The sequence below is a fragment of the Salvelinus sp. IW2-2015 genome, unplaced genomic scaffold, assembly GCF_002910315.2.
Source record: "Salvelinus sp. IW2-2015 unplaced genomic scaffold, ASM291031v2 Un_scaffold1218, whole genome shotgun sequence".
NCBI classification, from domain to species: Eukaryota; Metazoa; Chordata; class Actinopteri; order Salmoniformes; family Salmonidae; genus Salvelinus; species Salvelinus sp. IW2-2015.
Window position 1 is genome coordinate 150294 of NW_019942784.1, and position 19464 is coordinate 169757.

At 45.8% G+C, this 19464-nt stretch overlaps 1 protein-coding gene across 1 annotated transcript in view; it reads left to right on the top strand.

Moving 5' to 3' along the window:
* The window catches only part of LOC112070105 (piezo-type mechanosensitive ion channel component 1-like), a 22858-nt gene continuing 3394 nt past the window's right edge, over window positions 1–19464 (top strand). The window contains 41 exon segments of the mRNA XM_070438835.1: window positions 1–300; window positions 738–768; window positions 771–803; window positions 1088–1174; window positions 1177–1224; window positions 1227–1267; window positions 1627–1775; window positions 2062–2220; window positions 2437–2543; window positions 2700–2863; window positions 3065–3241; window positions 3669–3794; window positions 4080–4280; window positions 4398–4602; window positions 4823–4927; window positions 5118–5274; window positions 5500–5743; window positions 5875–5923; window positions 5926–5970; window positions 6113–6278; window positions 6408–6497; window positions 6863–6942; window positions 7144–7215; window positions 11923–12023; window positions 12199–12328; window positions 12410–12493; window positions 12626–12798; window positions 12901–13022; window positions 13585–13743; window positions 13917–14175; window positions 14631–14819; window positions 15070–15397; window positions 15542–15665; window positions 15907–16054; window positions 16328–16542; window positions 16702–16860; window positions 17000–17147; window positions 17255–17443; window positions 17650–17742; window positions 17950–18122; window positions 18288–18410. Of these exon segments, the coding sequence (XP_070294936.1) occupies window positions 1–300; window positions 738–768; window positions 771–803; window positions 1088–1174; window positions 1177–1224; window positions 1227–1267; window positions 1627–1775; window positions 2062–2220; window positions 2437–2543; window positions 2700–2863; window positions 3065–3241; window positions 3669–3794; window positions 4080–4280; window positions 4398–4602; window positions 4823–4927; window positions 5118–5274; window positions 5500–5743; window positions 5875–5923; window positions 5926–5970; window positions 6113–6278; window positions 6408–6497; window positions 6863–6942; window positions 7144–7215; window positions 11923–12023; window positions 12199–12328; window positions 12410–12493; window positions 12626–12798; window positions 12901–13022; window positions 13585–13743; window positions 13917–14175; window positions 14631–14819; window positions 15070–15397; window positions 15542–15665; window positions 15907–16054; window positions 16328–16542; window positions 16702–16860; window positions 17000–17147; window positions 17255–17443; window positions 17650–17742; window positions 17950–18122; window positions 18288–18410 (5753 nt within the window).

A 19464-nucleotide genomic window follows, 5' to 3' on the forward strand; every position in this document is an offset into this window, starting at 1 on the left:
ATGTCTTACCTGAACTCCATCTCCCATGATGCCCCTCTGCAGGTGTGGAGCATCACCTACCACAGCTGGCTGACGTTCGTGGCTGCTGCTGTGGGCGTGTCTGATCTGGATGCTGCGTGCGAGGCGCCACTTCGCCACGCTGTGCTCTCCCTTCATCCTGCTCTACGGCCTGGCCCTCTGCTTCCTGCAGTACGTCTGGGCATGGACCTGCAGCCGAGCTGCCCGCACCGTGGGCACCATGAGCCTGAGGCAGCTGGGCCTGGACCGAGCCAGTACCTCCTGCCTCGCCTGGGGGCCATGGTGAGGAAGAGGGGGTAGGGGTGGAGGGGACAGGGTCAGCAGTGGGACAGAGCCTCTGGGAAATGTCAATGAATGCAGTCTGTAAGTGCGTACAGAAATTGATAGTGCAGTAGTCTGTATTCTGAAGACTGAAGAGCTGTAGTAAACATGTCCACAGGTATCATTTAGTGAATATGAAAGTTCAACCACTCAATATTTTATGTGTAAAACATGCCTGCACATATGCTGAATAGGTTATTTAACTGTATATGCTCCTGCCTTTCTTAAAAGGTTTAGAACCACTTAAAAGTGCAGTCCTGCAGTCAATCTCCCAAACAGTGTCAGACTGTACTCAATGGTGGCTCATTTCACATCTCTCTCCTCCGCTCTCTCTCCTCTGTCTGTTTGTTGATCCTGTCAGCTGCTGTACACGCTGACGTTCTGGCTGCCTGCGCCAGTCAGTGAAGGACAACTTCAGCAGGAAGAAGGGCAGGTCTACCCTCTACAGGAGGTCACCACTGGAGGTGAGAGGGTACACTTCTGATTCGCACTCTCTCTACACAATAAGGTACTTCACCAAAGTTATGAAGTCCCAGGTGTGTGTGCTTTAGTATGGTCCAGTCACATTCTCTCCCGCTATCTACATTTGACGTTTTAGTCATTTAGCATATTCTCTCATCCAGAGCCACCTTTACAGTAGTGAGCGTGTCAATTTTCGCACTGACTGCGAATCATGTGCGCCGTGCAGTATGGCAGTGTCTGCAGTTTGGTTAGTAACAAGGTGCTCCTTCTCCCTTTGGGTCCACAGATGGGAGCGGGCAGAATGAGTCTGTTCTGAAAGTTGTGGGCAGACTGGTGATGAGCTGCTATGCCAAGTACTGGATCTACGTGTGTGGAGCATGTTCATCATGGTCAGCTTCGCTGGCAAGCTGGTGGGCTACAAGATATCTACATGCTGCTCTTCTTGCTTTGCCTCTGTCTCTACCAGGTAGGTAGACACCATCAGTCCAGGGGGTCACACTCTCAAGTCCTTTAAACTATGACCCCCATCGTCAACTCCTTGCGCCTTCCATATTACAATACTACTTTATTGGTCTGACTGCTACTTTGTACGTGTGTTTTATGCTTCTGCTCTCAACCCTCCACACACAAACAAACCATGAGTGATACGGGTCAGCCCACAGTGCAGCACACAACAAACTGGTTTCTTGTGGCAAATTGCCCCTGGTCGCACTGGGGGTAACTCCGTTACTTCGATTTGACCTGTGGTCAAACTGACTGGTCATTGACATGTTAGAATGTTGTTGTTGTTGTGACTGTAACTGTTACTGTAACCTATATCGTCAGGTGTACTACTCTCTGTGGAGGAGGCTGCTCAAGGTTTTCTGGTGGCTGGTGGTGGCCTACACCATGCTGGTCCTTATCACCATCTATACCTTCCAGTTTGAGGACTTCCCTGCCTACTGGAAGAACTTCACCGGCTTCACTGAAGAGCAGTATGTTCCCCCCACCTCACTGTGTGGTCAAGACTAATACACACTTTCTTATTAGGTTTGTCATAATGTTTGATGATGAAGTGGCCTATATTAACATCGATCTGGGTTCATGGATGTGGTTTTTCCTGATTTAATTGGGAATTTCGAATTATCATCCATTTCCGCTCCAGTTTTTCTAGATTTCCTATGTTGTCCTGATCACTCCAATCTGTGTTTGAGGTGCACTATGAGTATAGTAGAAACCTCTGGAAATTGAAGCGAGTCCCGCTCCTCTGTCTCCCTGCAGGTTGGCTGACATCGGCCTGGAGACCTTTAAGCTGACCGAGTTGTTCACCAGCATCCTGATCCCAGGCTTCTTCCTGCTGGCCTGCATCCTGCAGCTGCACTACTTCCACAAACCCTTTATGAGGATCACAGACCTGGACCACGTCACGCCCATACACAGGTACGCTCCTCTCGGGCTCCTCCCACACTGTATGACTCACTGCCAGACAGAGGATAATAGATAATATGCTCCTCAAAAGGCCACGTAATCAAGTCCATAGTAAATGAGAGCTCAGTCGTGTGCCGTCCATCTCATTTAATGTCACTGCCGGACAGAGCCATTGTCCACCTCTGCAGAAACAATATCCTATATGATGCCACTATTTTTATCCCACAGCAAGAGGAACAGGCACAGACCAGAGGTCCGCCGCTGTGATGATGGGGCTGTGTTTGAGGAGGAAGACCTGGTGACGGATCTGAGGGATGACGAATCGGAGGATGATGGTGAGCACTGATGTTGTTGGGCTGGATTTGAATAGTGCTTTTCTAGGACCCAAAGACTGCTTACAATTGTACAAACAAAAACAGTAGAAGGCAAGAGTTTCTGTATATGTGGCATGTCTATAATGATGTCTCGCTCTCTTTCTCTCTGTTGTACAGAGATGATGCCCAGTAAGTGGGGTTTGGTGATGAACAGGCTGATAGTTCTGTTCAGGAAGTTCTCTGACACGCTGACCCAGATCCAAGTGTTAATTTGGAGGGTCCTGGAGCTGCACATCCTCAAGATGGTGGCCTTTTTCGTGGTCTGGGTAGCTCTGGGAGAGGTCAGTAGTCCACAGCAGTCATCTGTTAAAGTCTATTATGCACCGTGTGAATTTGGAACCAAGCCCCAAGCCCACTTTTTCTAAACGGCCTCTCCCTTTGTCTGTCTCTCTTCTCTCTCTATCACTTTCTTTCTCGTTCTTTGTCTATCTCTTTCTTTCTCCTTTCTCTTCTCTCTCTCTCTCTCTCTCTCTCTGTCTCAGCCGTCTGTGATGAACCTGGTTCTGGTGGTGCTCTGGGCGTTTGCCATGCCCTACTCCCGCTTCCGTCACATGGCTTGCTGTCTGTCCACCGTCTGGGTCTGCATCATCATTGTCTGCAAGATGCTCTACCAGCTCAGCATCGTCGACCCTGTCGAGTACTCCAACAACTGCACTGTGGTGAGACACCAGTCTGGAAAGACACACACACACAGTGGAGTACAGATGGAAGTGTACAGAGCTATGCTCTCTGTTTATATTGACAGCATTCTCACACTCCTGCTGCCAGCGTTCTGCTGAGTGCACGCCATGCTAGTATTTACCCCTGGTGAGAAGCGAATACCTTGGTGCTAATTACAGGCAGTTTCATGTGTGAATTCTGTTGACGTGTTTAGTCTCCCTGCTTTATGGCCGTTTAGAGGAGAACAGCCTTTTGTTTATTTTTCTGTGATTTGCAGCGAGACGTTTTGGCTGCAGTTCCTCAGTCTCGTATACACTCGCTCCCTCCCTCCCTCTCTCCCTTTCTTTCTTTCTCTCTTGCTTTCTCTCTCTCTCTCTCTCTCTTTCTCTCTCACTCCATCTCCATTTCTCTTTCTTTCCATCATAGCCCTTGGCCAATGAAACCAATCTGAAAGATGCTGAGGTCCTGAACTCCACTCTGTACAGAGAGCCTGTAGACCCAGCCAACTGGTTTGGCTTCAGGAAGGATGCCACCGTGCTGGGCTATAGCAAGGTGAGATCAATGCTCTTCGGGACAGTTTTTTGACTGTGATTATAAGGTAATGTCATTGAGCTTTGTTCATCGTCATGATACATTTTTTTAAATATGTGTACTAGGCAGGGTTGGGGTCAATTTCAATTCCAGTCAATTCAGGAAGAACACTGAAAAAAAAATGAAAAAAAGATTAGAATTTTGTTTACCTTCTGAATTGAAATGGAATTGACCCCAACTTTGGTACTAGGTCAAATAACAAGTGGACTGGACCTAGCTCATGCTGTRGTGTTTGTGTCCTTCCAGAACCACCTGCTGGTGCTGATGTTGCTGGTGTTTGAGGCCACAGTGAACCGCCACCAGGACCACCACTACAGGCAGCAGCAGAGGTCCCCTCCCCTCATCCCAGCCATCTTCCCCCAGGCCACCAGAGACACCCTGGACCAGGGCCTGCTGGCCTGCATCAAGTACCTACTCAACTACAGCTTCTACAAGTTTGGCCTGGAGGTAGGCCTCTTGCTGCTGTTTGGAGTTACTATTCAAAAGCATGTTGGTGTATTTCTCTATGCTTTTGGGTTCCTCTCATATCTTCCATGTCTTTTTCTGTCCATGTGTCATTCCAAGATCTGCTTTCTGATGACGGTGAATGTGATTGGCCAGCGGATGAACTTCCTAGTTATAATCCATAGCTGTTGGTTGGTGGCCATCATGGTACGGCGTCGCCGGGCGGCCATCGCTCAGATCTGGCCCAAGTACTGCCTGTTCCTCAGCATCTTCATGATCTACCAGTACATACTGTGTGTGGGCATTCCCCCTGCACTCTGTATAGGTGAGTGGGGTTCATTAATCTCCACGTATCACCATTGTTGCCAGCTTCCCAGTAGCTGTACAAGAACATCACCTTCTTTACATACAGTACCTGGCAGTGTATCTCCCTCCCTCTATAGACTACCCCTGGTACCTACAGTATCTGACAGTGTATGTCCCTCCCTCTATAGACTACCCCTGGTACCTACAGTATCTGACAGTGTATGTCCCTCCCTCTATAGACTACCCCTGGCGATGGAACACCCCCGTCATAATCAACTCAGCACTCATCAAATGGATCTACCTCCCAGACTTCTACACCATTCCCAACTCCAAGAACCTCATTGGTCAGTCTCTTGCCTCATCTGACCTCAGTGATATTGTGGCCTACTAACGCTATGACCTGTGTTTGACCTCAAAATATCCTGGTCATAGATYCATAATATAAAAAATTGTTCATTAGTAATTTGATGATGTTCTACTGTAGTGTTCCTCCTGTTTGATGCTGATGGTTGTGTCTGTATCTGGTCCCTCCAGCGGACTTTGTCCTCCTGATGTGTGCCTCCCAGCAGTGGAAGGTGTTTGAGGATGAGAAGAGGGAGGAGTGGATGGTTCTGGCTGGGGAGAACACAGACGACCCTAACCCCATGGACGGGCGACCTTTCAACCCTGCCCCCAACTTCATCAACTGCAGGTACTGTATGACCAGACACCGAGAACAACTGACCTAACAGCAGCTATAACCACACTCCTCATCTTCATACCCTTCGGGCKTTATTATGAGGGGCGGGAGTTTTTCCTGACCATGTGACCTGACCAGGAAACACTCTGGGCACTAATTATTATACATCCTCAACTACACCTACCAGTATACAGTATCAACATTAACTCTCATCTCTCTCTCCCCCCTCTCCTCCAGGTGTTACCTGGACATGGCCAAGGTTCTGGTGTTCCGTCACATGTTCTGGTTTGTCTTGTCGGTGGTGTTTGTGACTGGGGCCACCAGGATCAGTGTGTTCGGCCTGGGTTACCTGCTGGCCTGCTTCTTCTTCCTGCTCTTCGGCACCAAGCTGCTCAGGAAGCCCTCCCGCACGCGCCTGGTCATGTGGGACTGCCTCATCATCTACAACGTGGCCGTAATCATCTCCAAGAACATGTTGTCTGTGAGTGGCTATGCACCTCGCTGTGACAAACCACATACTGTAACCATAAGCCTATACAGGGTGGAAATAAACCTTGTCAGGTGAACTGTTATGCTTGCGTACCTTTAAGTGAGAGTGTGTTGTGTCCCCAGATTTTGGCCTGTGTGTTTGTGGTAGAGATGCAGAAAAGTTTCTGCTGGGTGATCAACTCTTCAGTCTGGTCTGCACAGTCAAGGGTTACTATGACCGTGAGTACTCAGCACATACAGATGGATACAGTTATTTTATCTCTATGAGTGAACACACATGTCACCCTCCAAATGGCAGGAAAACAATGATGTTATAGAATAACCAAAGCGGACTTTGTATGCTTGTGTGTGTGTCCTACAGCTAAGAGTGTGAGCGATAAGGCGTGTACTCTGCCTGTAGAGGAGGCAGGGATCATCTGGGACAGTATCTGCTTCTTCTTCCTCCTGCTGCAGAGGAGAGTGTTCCTCAGCTGCTACTTCCTGCACGTGACAGCCGACCTGCAGGCCTCTGCCCGCCAAGCCTCCCGGTGAGCACTGGTCTCCACAGCACCCCCTGGAGGGCACCCTAAAAGCCACGACATTCCCCTGCAACTGCCACAGAGTTTTGTATGTACTGTATGGAAACGTTATGTTGACCTGATGTTTGATTGTGACAGGGGCTTTGAGCTGTTCAGGGCCAGCATTGTGAAGAACATGCGCTTCCACCAGGAAGTAGAGAAGAAGTCCCTCTCGCAGCTCAAGAGATCGTGAGTAACCATAGAAGTGACCACTTTCCATGTTCTCAACACATTGAGCCATTCCTCATGTATCAAGCTAAAACGGGCTAATGAGAGAGCCAGATCTCATAACTAGCCCATAGCCAAGAATGGCTAGCAAGGCCAATAATCTCCCTCTGCATATGTCTGATGAATATGACAGCAGATGGACGATCTCTGGAAAACACATGTCCAAAACCAAGACTGTAGTGTGGTCAAGTGCCATATTATGTGACTGCTTAATCATATACAACTACTGTAGAAAAACTGAGAGAGGAATGAGAGCGAGAGGGTAAAGTAGTCAGTGCTCATCATGAGTCATGATGACATCAGAATATGTCTGGCCTTCCCCTCAGGATGGAACGGATCCGCTCCAAACAGGAGAAGTGTAAAGAGGGCCGTCGGAAGTCAGACACCAAGGCGGATCCGGCATCAGGTACTCAACTTCATTACTTTGTACTGATCCGGCAGACATGAAATGAGGTTTGGACTTGTGCGCTCACTGTCATGAATCATCCTATTAACCGTTAATACATTTATTCAAAGTAATTCAACAACCCATCTCTACGGATGATTGTTTGAGGGTGGTTGTGTTTGCTGTTTGGTAAAGCCTGAGGCCCTTCATCTCACCCCACAGAGCCACAGAGGGAAAAGAGAAGCCACAAGCGTGGCAAGAAGTGGCAAGAGCCCTGGCTGGACCATTCTAAAGGTTTGCTCCATATCCCACTACTATATAGACCTCTGTCAGTGTATAGGCCAGTGCCAGACTGACTTTCTCCATCTCTACAGTATCTGACCCCACATTTATCTCACACCAAGTGCTTAAGTGGATGTGTTTGTGGATGTGTTTGTGTTGTGCATGCAGCTGCTTGTCGTGTGCCTGTATATGCATGTTCCAGATGTGTCTATGAGCATCCATGTATATAATATTGTTTATGTGACTGTGCACTCTCTATCCTCTGTAATGGAATTGTGTCTGAGAGACTTCTTCTGGGAGGTCATCCAGTCAGTTAGAATCACATCATTACCTGAGGCTGGGCTGTGTCCCAAGATGCCCTTCGCTCAAATAAAAGACCTTCCATCTGCCTCAGGAGGTCCGGAAATTAGATTTGTCTGGGCTCTTTGATATTGAAATAMGAGTATTTTTCTCCTGTGGTGAGCGGCATCTGCATCTGATGTCTTCTGTCAGTGATGGGGAATGGTTGGCTGAGCCGGCCTGCACTGTTTACATGCACTGTCAGAAATCTGGAAAAGTTTTCCTTAGGACCGAACCAATCAGAATTTGTCAAACAGTTTATTAGCAGACTTATAGTGTTTCATAATGGAAACGATTCTATACATTGGGTTAGTACCCATATTTCTCTATACTTTTTGAATTGCAGGTGCAGTCCAGTAGAGGATTGTAATCTTCCTGTCTTTTTGGCCTGTCTTTCCACACATCTGTTTTCATTATTTCCTGCCTCAGACAGAACTGCATTGCCCAATGCTGCAAGTCAGTTTCCTTAGTTTCTGTTTTGTTTGAAAATCAGACACTAAATACTCCTGGGATTGAAGTGGTCTCAGTGTATATGAGTTATGACTAGTTGTACTTAGGGCTGTTGCGGTGACCGTATTACCGCCACACCGTCGGTCACGAATCATGAAGGCAGTCAAAGGTAATTAGGCTTCTCCAAGCTCTGATGCGGCTGATGGTCATTAGTAGCCTACCAAACTTGCTAACTGCCTAGGACTCAGCATGCAGCAATCTATTGTCCCTCTAATCACTCTGACATCAATGCAAATGTTTTCGAAAATCTAATCAAACACTTCATGAGAGCCCATGAGCTCATGTTGCGCAACATTTCTATAGGCTATGCAATTGCCCGGGATGATGGCCTCTACTGAAAAGAGGAGGATCCCATCAGCTTTCTATAGGCTAGGCCTACTATACTTATTTCTCAACGTTCCTAATATTAAGCACATTGTTTATCTTTACAACAGGAGTATAGCCTACCTGGTTGGCATGAAAATGAACCACCTGAAAGCGTGGCTATTTAAGTACACAGATTACTTGTATGATAATGGTCCATTCTAAATCAACAAATTTCACGCATATATTATTTATTATATGTAAAGACAAGATAAAARCAAGAATAGTCTGATGGGTGACAATATATATTATCACTTGTGAATGATGCCCAGCATAAGAAACKMRTTTTTTTTTTTGCGACTTCTAATCGTAGTCGCACACCTCATGTAGCCTAGCCCATAGGCCTATATGTTTTGTATCACAACTAAAGTGGCCAAATAATTCTTAAAATGAAGCACATTAATCCGCTTTACAAGGAGTTTAGCGCCTAACTGGCATACATAAGCCTACTGCCATGTGCACATTGCTGCGCTTATAATGTGAAGGAATAGCCTATTAGTTTATCAACATTTTAAGCTAAATATTTCGGATCTGTTGCGTCAGCCACATTGGGTAAAAACGTTTTTTTTTTATGCTAGTGGTTGTATTAATTTGGGATCTATTGCATCCCAAAAATGTTTGGAATATGTATTTCTCGCACAGAATAGAATAGGTTGACTTTTGTWCTATGGGGATAGTARATTGACATAGGATAGTGCTTTTGCCGTTCGTTAGGCCTATTCATCTTGTTGGCTGATGAAAAGTAAATGTCGACAGATCTTCCAATATCTTCAATATGCAACTTGGAATTGGATAAGGATGCGCGCGGTTGTGTCGCCGATAAGTCTGTCTTCACTTGTAGCCTGTGAGAAAGAGCCYATCACGTGATGGAGAGCRATGTGAGTGAGAGGTGCTTCTTAACCTCTCTTGGGCARGTGAGACGGTAGCYTCCCACCTCTTCAACAGCCAGTGAAACTGCTGGGCGCCAAATTCAAATACAGAAATACTCATTATAAAAATTCAGAAAACAAAACATATTTTACATAGGTTTAAAGATTAACTTCTTGTGAATCCAACCACGTGTGCAGATAAAAAAAAAAAAATGCTTTACGGCAAAAGCATACCTTACGATTATTGAGAACATAGCCCACTAGACAAATCACTACAAACAGTAGCCAGCCAAGTAGAACAGTTACACATGTCAGAAATAGAGATCAAATTAATCCCTTACCTTTGATGATCTTCATATGTTGCACTCAGCAGACATTCATTTACTCAATAAATGTTCCTTTTGTTCGATAAAGTCTCTTTATATCCAAAAACCTCTGTTTTGTTCGCGGTTTTCTTCAGTAATCCACAGGCTCAAACGCAGTCAAAACAGGAAGACAAAAAAATCCAAATGTATCCGGAAAGTTCATAGAAACATGTGAAACGATGTTTATATTCAAACTCAGGTTGTTTTAGCCTAAATAATCGATAATATTTCAACCGGACAATAACGTGTCAATTTAAAAGGTAAACAAGAAACGCACCTCTCAGTCGCGCACATGAAAAAGCTCTGTGACACTTTAGGGTCCACTCATTCAGACTGCTCTTACTTTTCATTTTTCAGAATACAAGCCTGAAACAATTTCTAAAGACTGTTGACATCTAGTGGAAGGCATAGAAACTGCAATTTGAGTCCTAAGTCAATGGATACTGTAATGGCATTGAATAGAAAACTACAAAACAAAACAAAAAACTACTTCCTGAATGGATTTTTCTCAGGTTTTCGCCTGCCAAATCAGTTCTGTTATACTCACAGACACTATTTTAACAGTTTTGGAAACTTTAGAGTGTTTTCTATCCAAATCTACCAGTTATATGCATATCATATCTTCTGGGCCCGAGAAGCAGGCAGTTTAATTTGGGCATGCATTTCATCCAAAATTCCGAATGCTGCCCCCTACCCTAGTGAAGTTAAGGATCCGCCCATTTTTTCCCCTTTTTCATTTGCCTAAAATGACATACCCAAATCTAACTGCCTGTTAGAGCAAGGATATACATATGCTTTGAAGTTTGTGGAAATGTGAAATGAATGTAGGAGAATATAACACATTAGGTCTGGTAAAGATAATGCAAAGAAAAAAACATGCGTTTTTTGTGACCATCATCTTTGAAATGCAAGAGAAAGCCATAATGTTTTCTTCCAGCCCATGCACAATTTAGACTTTGGCCACTAGATGGCAGCAGTGTATGTGCAAAGTTTTAGACTGATCCAATAAACCATTTGCATTTCTGTTCAAAATCTTTTATCAAGACTGCCCAAATGTGCCTAATTGGTTTATTAATAGATTTTTCAAGTTCATAACTGTGAACTCTCCTCAAACAAAGCATGGTATTATTTCGCCTGTAATAGCTACTGTAAATTGGACAGTGCAGTTAGATTACAACAATTTAAGCTTTCTGCCAATATCAGATATGTCTATGTCCTGGGAAATGTTCTCGTTACTTACAACCTCATGCTAATCGCATTAGCCTATGTTAGCTCAACCGTTTCGTAGGGGACCCACCGATCTGCAGCACTCAGGGAGAAGGGCACAACGCAGCACTCCGGGCCAAGGGCCCAACAGCKYCTGGCCGCAAAAAGGCATGGATTTTTTTAGGGTGCATTACAGTCACCAAAGGAGATGCCGCCGTGATATTCGAGGCATTATCAAGTGCTTGTCAAATTGTGAATGAGAGACTAATGAAGTGTGTACACCCTGTGCAAAAAAAACAAAGCAGAACTCATGCCTTTCAAGCAACTTTTTTCAAATCATCATTAGCGTCGCATCATGCAGCCTTATATTGTATTAACAATCAAAACATATAGCCCAACATTTGTAGAACAAAAAAGTTGCATTATTAACTCTTAATTAAGCATATAGGAGTACCTATTTATTTGTTAACTGCTCAACACAGAATAGCCGCGTGTGTGCACTCCCTCAAATCATTTTGAGAAAATATCCTTTCTATTTTATTCAACCTTGTTAAATTGTATTCTTCATACTATAAAGTAATATAAAATAATGCCACAGAATTCTAAGCAAATCTTGTCTGCTAAATTAACTAGTGAAGCCCATAGCCATTTAGCATAGCCAGATCAAGACCTTAAATAAGGACAGCTCAGAGTATGCTATTCTGTTTTTCAGAATAGACTACATTTTCTTCATATCATGCTTCTTTAGACCTGTCTAAAATAAATAGTGGATTTATTTTGAAGGTGTAAGCAATATTACATGGATTTATTAGACTTTTTAAAATGTAGGTGTTCCAAAGGTCTGCATCAGTGGCTTGTGTGGAAGCCAGCAGATGCTGAGTGTGTTAATGTTAATTCATCGTCAATTACCGTGAGACAGACAGCTATTTGCTTGACAATCACCGGCTGACTAAATTTTGTGACCGCCACAGCCATAGTTGTACTACCAGTAAATGCATTCACTACCCATGGTCTGTCCTGTCCCCATGTATTGATATCATCTGGATGGTTTCTGTTTAACTTTGCAGTGTTGCATTCTGGGGATTACTACCTGTTTGAGTCGGACAGTGAGGAGGAAGAAGAACTATTTTCAGAAGAAAAAAAGCCTCAGAAACAGACTGCCTTTCAGGTGAGTTCACCTTACAGTTAATCAACACAGCCTCTGCCACCACAGCATTTTCACAGTGCTAAAAGGCACTGAAATGTGCAAAAACAACAATATTACTCAAAATACTCCAAAGCTTGCTTTTCATAATGCAGTATTGAAGCATGTGAATTCCTCCTGCCCCCCCCCGTGCCCTCAGCTTGCGTACCGGGCGTGGGTGACCAGCGCCAAGGCAACACTGAGGGAACGCCAGGAGAGACAGAAAGAACAAAGAAGGCTGGAAAGAGAGGAGAGACGGCAGAGGGAACAGGACAGCTCTCCAGCATCAGGTCAGAGATCACACACACACACACATACACACACACACACACATACACACAGTGATTAACTTGTTGTTTTTTCTGTTACAGGTCATGAAGGTAGTCTTGAATTTGAAGAAAGCATTTCACACGAAGAGATAGACGACAATGACGAACTTGATGGAGAGGGCTCAGGTATTTTGGGGTTTATTTAATGATGAAGGTTACATATTTTGGTGTATTACCCGTGGCATTTATTCATTAAGTTTCACACATTTTATTGTCTGTATGACCTGTATGACAATGTAATCTCATGCTGTGTTCTAGGGAAGGCAGACATCGTGCAGAGGATCCTGGACGTCCTCATGTTGCTGTGGATCGTGTTCCTGGCCATGGTGGATGGCCTAACAGAGTGGCTCAACCTCATCACCAAGCAGTACGTGGACACCTCCACCGTGCTGTGCAACGAACGCTACCACCTCATACACAACGTCAGCCAGGTCAGTTATAAGGTACCTCCCACAACCAGAAGTCATCTACTTCTAGTGAGGCACTGTCCCATTATGACCAGTGATGGACCCTAACCCTGTAGTGTTTTACAGGGATCTCTGAGGGAGCCCATGGAGGATCAGCTGTCCCAGGGCAGCGAGAGCCCCACTATGGAGACCTGTCTGGGAGACATAGAGGGAGACACGGACCACGTGAATAGAACCAGTGCCACCAGGTTGGTGAAGGTGATGGCCCATTTAACCTATTGGGCACATTAATATTGAATATCTCTTTCGAGGGAGGAACAGAATAGAATTTAACAAAATGTATATGAAAAAATAAATAAWTCTTACTGGTTTGTAGTCATCTCCACTGAACAAAAATATAAAGTGTTGGTCCCATGTTTCATGAGCTGAAATAAAAGATCCCAGAAATGTTACATGTGCACAAAAAGCTTATTTCCCTCAAATTTGTTTACATCCCTGTTAGTGAACATTTCTCCTTTGACAAGATAATCCATCCACATGACGGGTTTGGAATATCAAGAAAATTATTAAACAGCATGATCATTATACAGGTGAAACTTGTGCTGGGGACAATAAAATTAGCAGTTTTGTCACACAACACAATGCCACAGATTAGGGCCTAATACATTTATTTCAATTGACTGATTTCCTCATATGAACTGTAACTCAGTAAAATCTTTGAAATTGTTGCATGTTGCGTTTAAAAAAAAAAAAAAAGTTCAGTATATAATTCAGTCAGTGTTGAGTGTTATTGCTGTTATTATGTTGTAGTGGGTTGGAGCTGGTGGAGCTGAGCGAGCGTGAGTGTCACAGCGGCACCACCCTGTGTTGTTCAGAGCCCACTCTGGAGCTGCTGGGGGTGGAGCCAGAACCACAGCACAAAAGCCGCTACCGCCACTCCAGGACCGCCAGCGAGATGCTCACTGACCGGTACTGAKATATACATCACAATGTTCCCAGAAGACCTCTACAGTTGACATGCTACAGACCCCAGCTTCTAGCCTGATCGACTCAGACTGCCAACTGTTCCCACGTATCAGCTTGTGTATGTCCTGCGTGTATGAACTGTACTGACCCCGATGTCTCTATACCCCCTAACTCAGGCAGTTCTTTGTGGAGGAGCTGGTCCAGTGTAGAGAGTTCTACTCCTCTCAGAACCGCCTGCTGAAGCTGCAGTTTGCCCTGTACAACCTCCTGGCTGCCAACTCAGAGCTGGTGTGCTACTTCATCATCGTGCTCAACAACATGGTGACGGCCTCCGTCATCTCAGTGATGCTGCCCATCCTCATCTTCCTCTGGGCCATGCTGGCCGTGCCACGCCCCACCAAGAAGTTCTGGATGACCGCTATTGTCTACACTGAGGTGGGTCGTTGTTGGGTTGAAAATGCTGGTACCAAGACAGAGCTGGTTTATGGATTGTTATTGTCGCACCGATGTAGTATGGTAGTGCACACCTATACTAGCCTGTTGAGACATAGCCATTGCACAGGTGCAGATGCTTACTATCTTCTCCCTCTCCTTGCCTTCGTTGGCTAAAGTGGTGTAAACATTGCATAAGATGTGAAGTTTGTAATGTGTAAGATTTGTTTTTTTATTGCACACCTGGTGTAAACCAAAGGTAGAAACCAAATAGCATTCTAGATTTCCAGACCTAATTTAGGGCTTTATTCCACWCTGTTCCCGTTCCAGGCTGTTAGCTTTTACAAACAAAACAAATAAATAATCATATTTAACAGATGGTCATYTATTAGATACATTTCTTTATGTTAAACTATGTTTCCRTCTGCATTGTTCTGGTTTGTTCCGGTTCTACTCAGGTCATGGTGGTGGTAAAGTACCTGTTCCAGTTTGGTTTCTTCCCYTGGAACAGTGTATATGAGCTCACGCTGAACGAGGACAAGCCTTTCTTCCCACCTCGTATCCTGGGCCTGGAGAAGACTGATAACTACATCCGCTATGATCTGCTGCAGCTGCTGGCTCTCTTCTTCCATCGCTCACTGCTACAGGTATACCAGCCCACCATTGAACTCTCAGACATGACTTTATAATCATACACTACCGTTCAAAAGTTTGGGGTCACTTAGAAATGTCCTTGTTTTTGAAAGAAAATCAGATTTTTTGTCCATTAAAATAACATTAAATTGATCAGAAATACAGTGGAGACATTGTTAATGTTGTAAATGACTTGTACGTTTATACCACAAGATTTGGATTCAACACTCCTAACAGTTTTGTTTCTTCACTGTCTCTCATCAGCGGTATGGCCTGTGGGACCAGGAATGTGCTCTGGAGGAGAAGCCCTCACGGCCATCAGAGGAGGCCAACAAGGAAGAGGGAGGAGAGGGGGAGGGGGTGGAGGTCCATCCCAGCCCAGGACCCAGCCTCATGGACCTGGAGGAACTCAAACCGGACGAGGACCAGAAGGCCGAACCAGAGCCTGAACCAGAGCCTGAACCAGAGCCTGAACCAGAGCCCAGCACCAGCTTAGCCCCCACCCCAGAGCCGCCCCCCAGCCTGCTTGTGGAGGGACCCAAGAAGAAGGGCAGCATCATGCGCTTCCGCAAGAAAAAACAATTAAGCAAAGGTCAGTTAAAGAAACTAGCAGTAGAGAGGAGAATGAAGACATTCATGAATTAAGGGCTTGAGATTTCAAAATAGGAGTGTGTGTCCTTATGACTGCCCTCCTCAGAGTTACAGTGAAATGATTTGTATTCTGTTTGGATCCTAGAAGCCTTAGATATCAAGGCTGAGAAGAAGGAGCAGAAGAAGAAACAGAAGGGTAAGCGTAGAGAGGCAGCCAGTAAGAAGCTGATAGCAGTGGGAGAGAAGATCAAGCACCTCACCATCACAGCGTAAGTACACAAGAGTCACTCACTAGAGAGCTCGTCAGACAATACAGACGTCACACAATTACATAACCAGTGGATTCTCTAGTGTTATTATGGTTTGTAAATAATTCTGTGGGTTTTGATTTGCATTTAGAAGTYTAGTTGGCTGTGARGCGATTACTGTGCTGTATGAATCAGCGGTCCTCTATAATCTTGCCATATTTGGGCATGAGGCAGTGATTTGATTTCCCAAACCTCTTTGTAGTGTGCGGAATGTCTACAAGCCTTGTCACGAATTCTTCAGCGACATCTTACATGCACCGTACCGTGCTGCCACTGATGTCTACGCCCTCATGTTCCTCACTGACGTGGTGGATTTCATCATCATTGTCTTCGGTTTCTGGGCCTTTGGAGTGAGTACTGTTTACATGACTGCAATGAATGCACTTTCTGTACGAGGCCACTCTTGACACACAACCTATTCCTATACCTGCGCCAGCAAAAGCTCTCAAACCTTTCAAACGTCTCAAAAACAGTTCCCGATATTGTATTACTCATTGTTGCATCACCACCTGCATGTTATTCCCATTAAACCATCAAAACACCATGTCTAGAAGCTCTGRGCTTGTTCACAGGACACTATAATAGCATTCTGTGGACTAAACGGTTCGCCCATTGTGCCTCAGAAACACTCAGCTGCAGCAGACATTGCCTCCACGCTGTCAGAGGACCAGGTGCCCGAGGCCTTCCTGGTGATGCTGCTCATCCAGTTCAGCACCATGATCATCGACCGAGCCCTCTACCTCCGCAAGACCGTCCTGGGCAAGCTCATCTTCCAGATCATCCTGGTGTTCGGCATCCACCTCTGGATGTTCTTCATCCTGCCTGCTGTCACTGAGAGGTGAGGAAGAGGAAGGTGTGTCCGCAGAGTGACACATCTCCTTACGTCTTGTCTATTTAATCACGCTTGTGTTTGCCTATCTTCGTGGTGTTCGACKGTCCTTAAGTAGTGTGCCTATTGCATCATTTCTCTGAGGTGTGTCTCCCTCTGTCCTCTCAGGATGTTCAGTCAAAACTCTGTGGCTCAGCTCTGGTACTTCTTCAAGTGTATCTACTTTGCCCTGTCGGCCTATCAGATCCGCTGTGGCTACCCCACCCGAATCCTGGGCAACTTCCTCACGAAGAAGTTCAACCACCTCAACCTCTTCCTCTTCCAAGGGTGAGTCTGTCCATTCATAGTCTCCTACTCTGCCASACCATTTAATATGTTTGAGTCAGAGTGTCTCCCTGTTCAGGGAGGTGATGGGATGAGGTTGGGTACTGGTACAGGGTGATATTGTCTGTCTGTCTGTTCTCAGGTTCCGCTTGGTGCCTTTCCTGGTGGAGCTCCGGGCAGTGATGGACTGGGTGTGGACTGACACCACTCTGTCCCTCTCCAACTGGATGTGTGTGGAAGACATCTACGCCAACATCTTCATCATCAAGTGCAGCCGTGAGACAGAGAAGGTACTAAGACCTCTAGGTTACAAATGTAGTTGATCAAATCCCTTGCCGTCTGTTGTAGTATGTGATTAGGCCAGCAGTTCTTACAGCTGGTTCCTCTTCATCCTCAGAAATACCCTCAGCCCAAAGGCCAGAAGAAGAAGAAGATAGTGAAGTATGGGATGGGAGGACTCATCATCTTCTTTCTCATCTGCATCATCTGGTTCCCGCTGCTCTTCATCTCGTTGGTCAGATCGGTTGTGGGCGTGGTCAATCACCCTGTGGATGTCACAGTGACTGTCAAGCTGGGAGGATATGAGGTAATTACTMGGGGGGGGGGGAATTATAAGTGAGCKCAATTTACACTCTAATGGGCACCMGACCCATGCTGCCCATGGTCATCTTCAACGGCAAGTCTCGTCCAGCACTAAAAAGCAAGCACTGGAGAATCTATGGAAGATACATTTGATATGTGCTCATGTTAGATTTGCTGTACTAAAACGTTAACCGTTGTCCCTCTCCATAGCCCTTGTTCACCATGAGTGTCCAGCAGCAGTCCATTCAGTCCTTCACTGAGGAGGACTACAACAAACTCACCACCAACTTCTATGACAATGCTGTGCGTAATACCTCCAACTCTACTATAAAGAGCTCAACTAATTTCCTTCCRMTGGGCACCCTGTTTTAGAATATGATTAAACAAATTSGGTACAACTGTGAGTAAGTGATCCCTGTTGAATGATGAATACAACGAACATGGACTTGAGCTCTGCTGCTCCGTGGTAGGTAGTTGTAACTTCTGACTGTCTGTGTGTGTCCCCTGCAGAGGGCTATGCAGTTCATCACCCTCTACAGCTATGAGGACATAGTGACAGCTAAGATKGAGGGCAGCTCAGGGTCAGTGTGGAGGATCAGCCCACCAAGTCGACAGGAGGTGGTCAAGGAGCTGCTGGGCAGCCCTGTGGACATGACCCTACGCCTGGCCTGGACCTTCCAGAGGTCAGCTGGGTGTGGTGTGTGTGTGCATCTGTATGTGTATGCACCTGTTTGTGTGTGTGTGTGTGTGTTGTTTTAAGTAGTTGCAGACGTAAAAACATTTGTTTACGCAATTGCCCTGTGGTTTTCTATAGTATTTATTGTATTTGTGTCTGTCTCTTTCTTCAGGGACCTTGGCAAGGGTGGCACTGTGGAGCACACGTCTGACAAGTACTCCATCGATCTGGATCCAGGCAACCCGGTCAGAGCAGACCTGGCTTCCCTGCTAGTGGGGAACCGCACAGACCCAGTGTATGTTTTGCTCTCCGCTCAAAGTCAAATGTWYTAAACTCAGCAAAAAAAGAAACGTCCCTTTATCAGGACCCTGTCTTTCAAAGATCATTCGTAAAAATTCAAATAACTTCACAGATCTTCATTGTAAAGGGTTTAAACACTGTTTCCTATGCTTGTTCAATGAACCATAAACAATTAATGAACATGCACCTGTGGAACGGTCGTTAAGACGCTAACAGCTTAGAGACGGTGGGCAACTAAGGTCACAGTTATGAAAACRTAGGACACTAAAGAGGCCTTTCTACTGACTCTGAAAAACACCAAAAGAAAGATGCCCAGGATCCCTGCTCKTCTGCGTGAACGTGCCTTAGGCATGCTGCAAGGAGGCATGAGGACTGCAGAGTGTCCAGGGCAATAAATTGCAATGTCCATACTGTGAGACGCCTAAGACAGCGCTACAGGGAGACAGGACGGACAGCTGATCGTCCTTGCAGTGGCAGACCACGTGTAACAACACCTGCACAGGATCGGTACATCTGAACATCACACCTGCGGGACAGGTACAGGGTGGCAACAACAACTGCCCGAGTTACACCAGGAATGCACAATCCCTCCATCAGTGCTCAGACTGTCCGCAATAGGCTGAGAGAGGCTGGACTGAGGGCTTGTAGGCCTGTTGTAAGGCAGGTCCTCACCAGACATCACCGGCAACAACGTCGCCTATGGGCACATCTCACTGTCGCTGGACCAGACAGGACTGGCAAAAAGTGCTCTTCACTGACAAGTCACGGTTTTGTCTCACAAGGGGTGATGGTCGGATCCGCATTTATCGTCGAAGGAATGAGCGTTACACCGAGGCCTGTACTCTGGAGCGGGATTGATTTGGAGGTGGAGGGTCTGTCATGGTCTGGGGCGGTGTGTCACAGCATCATCAGATTGAGCTTGTTGTCATTGCAGGCAATCTCAACGCTGTGTGTTACAGAGAAGACATCCTCTTCCCTCATGTGGTACCCTTCCTGCAGGCTCATCCTGACATGACCCTCCAGCATGACAATGCCACCAGCCGTACTGC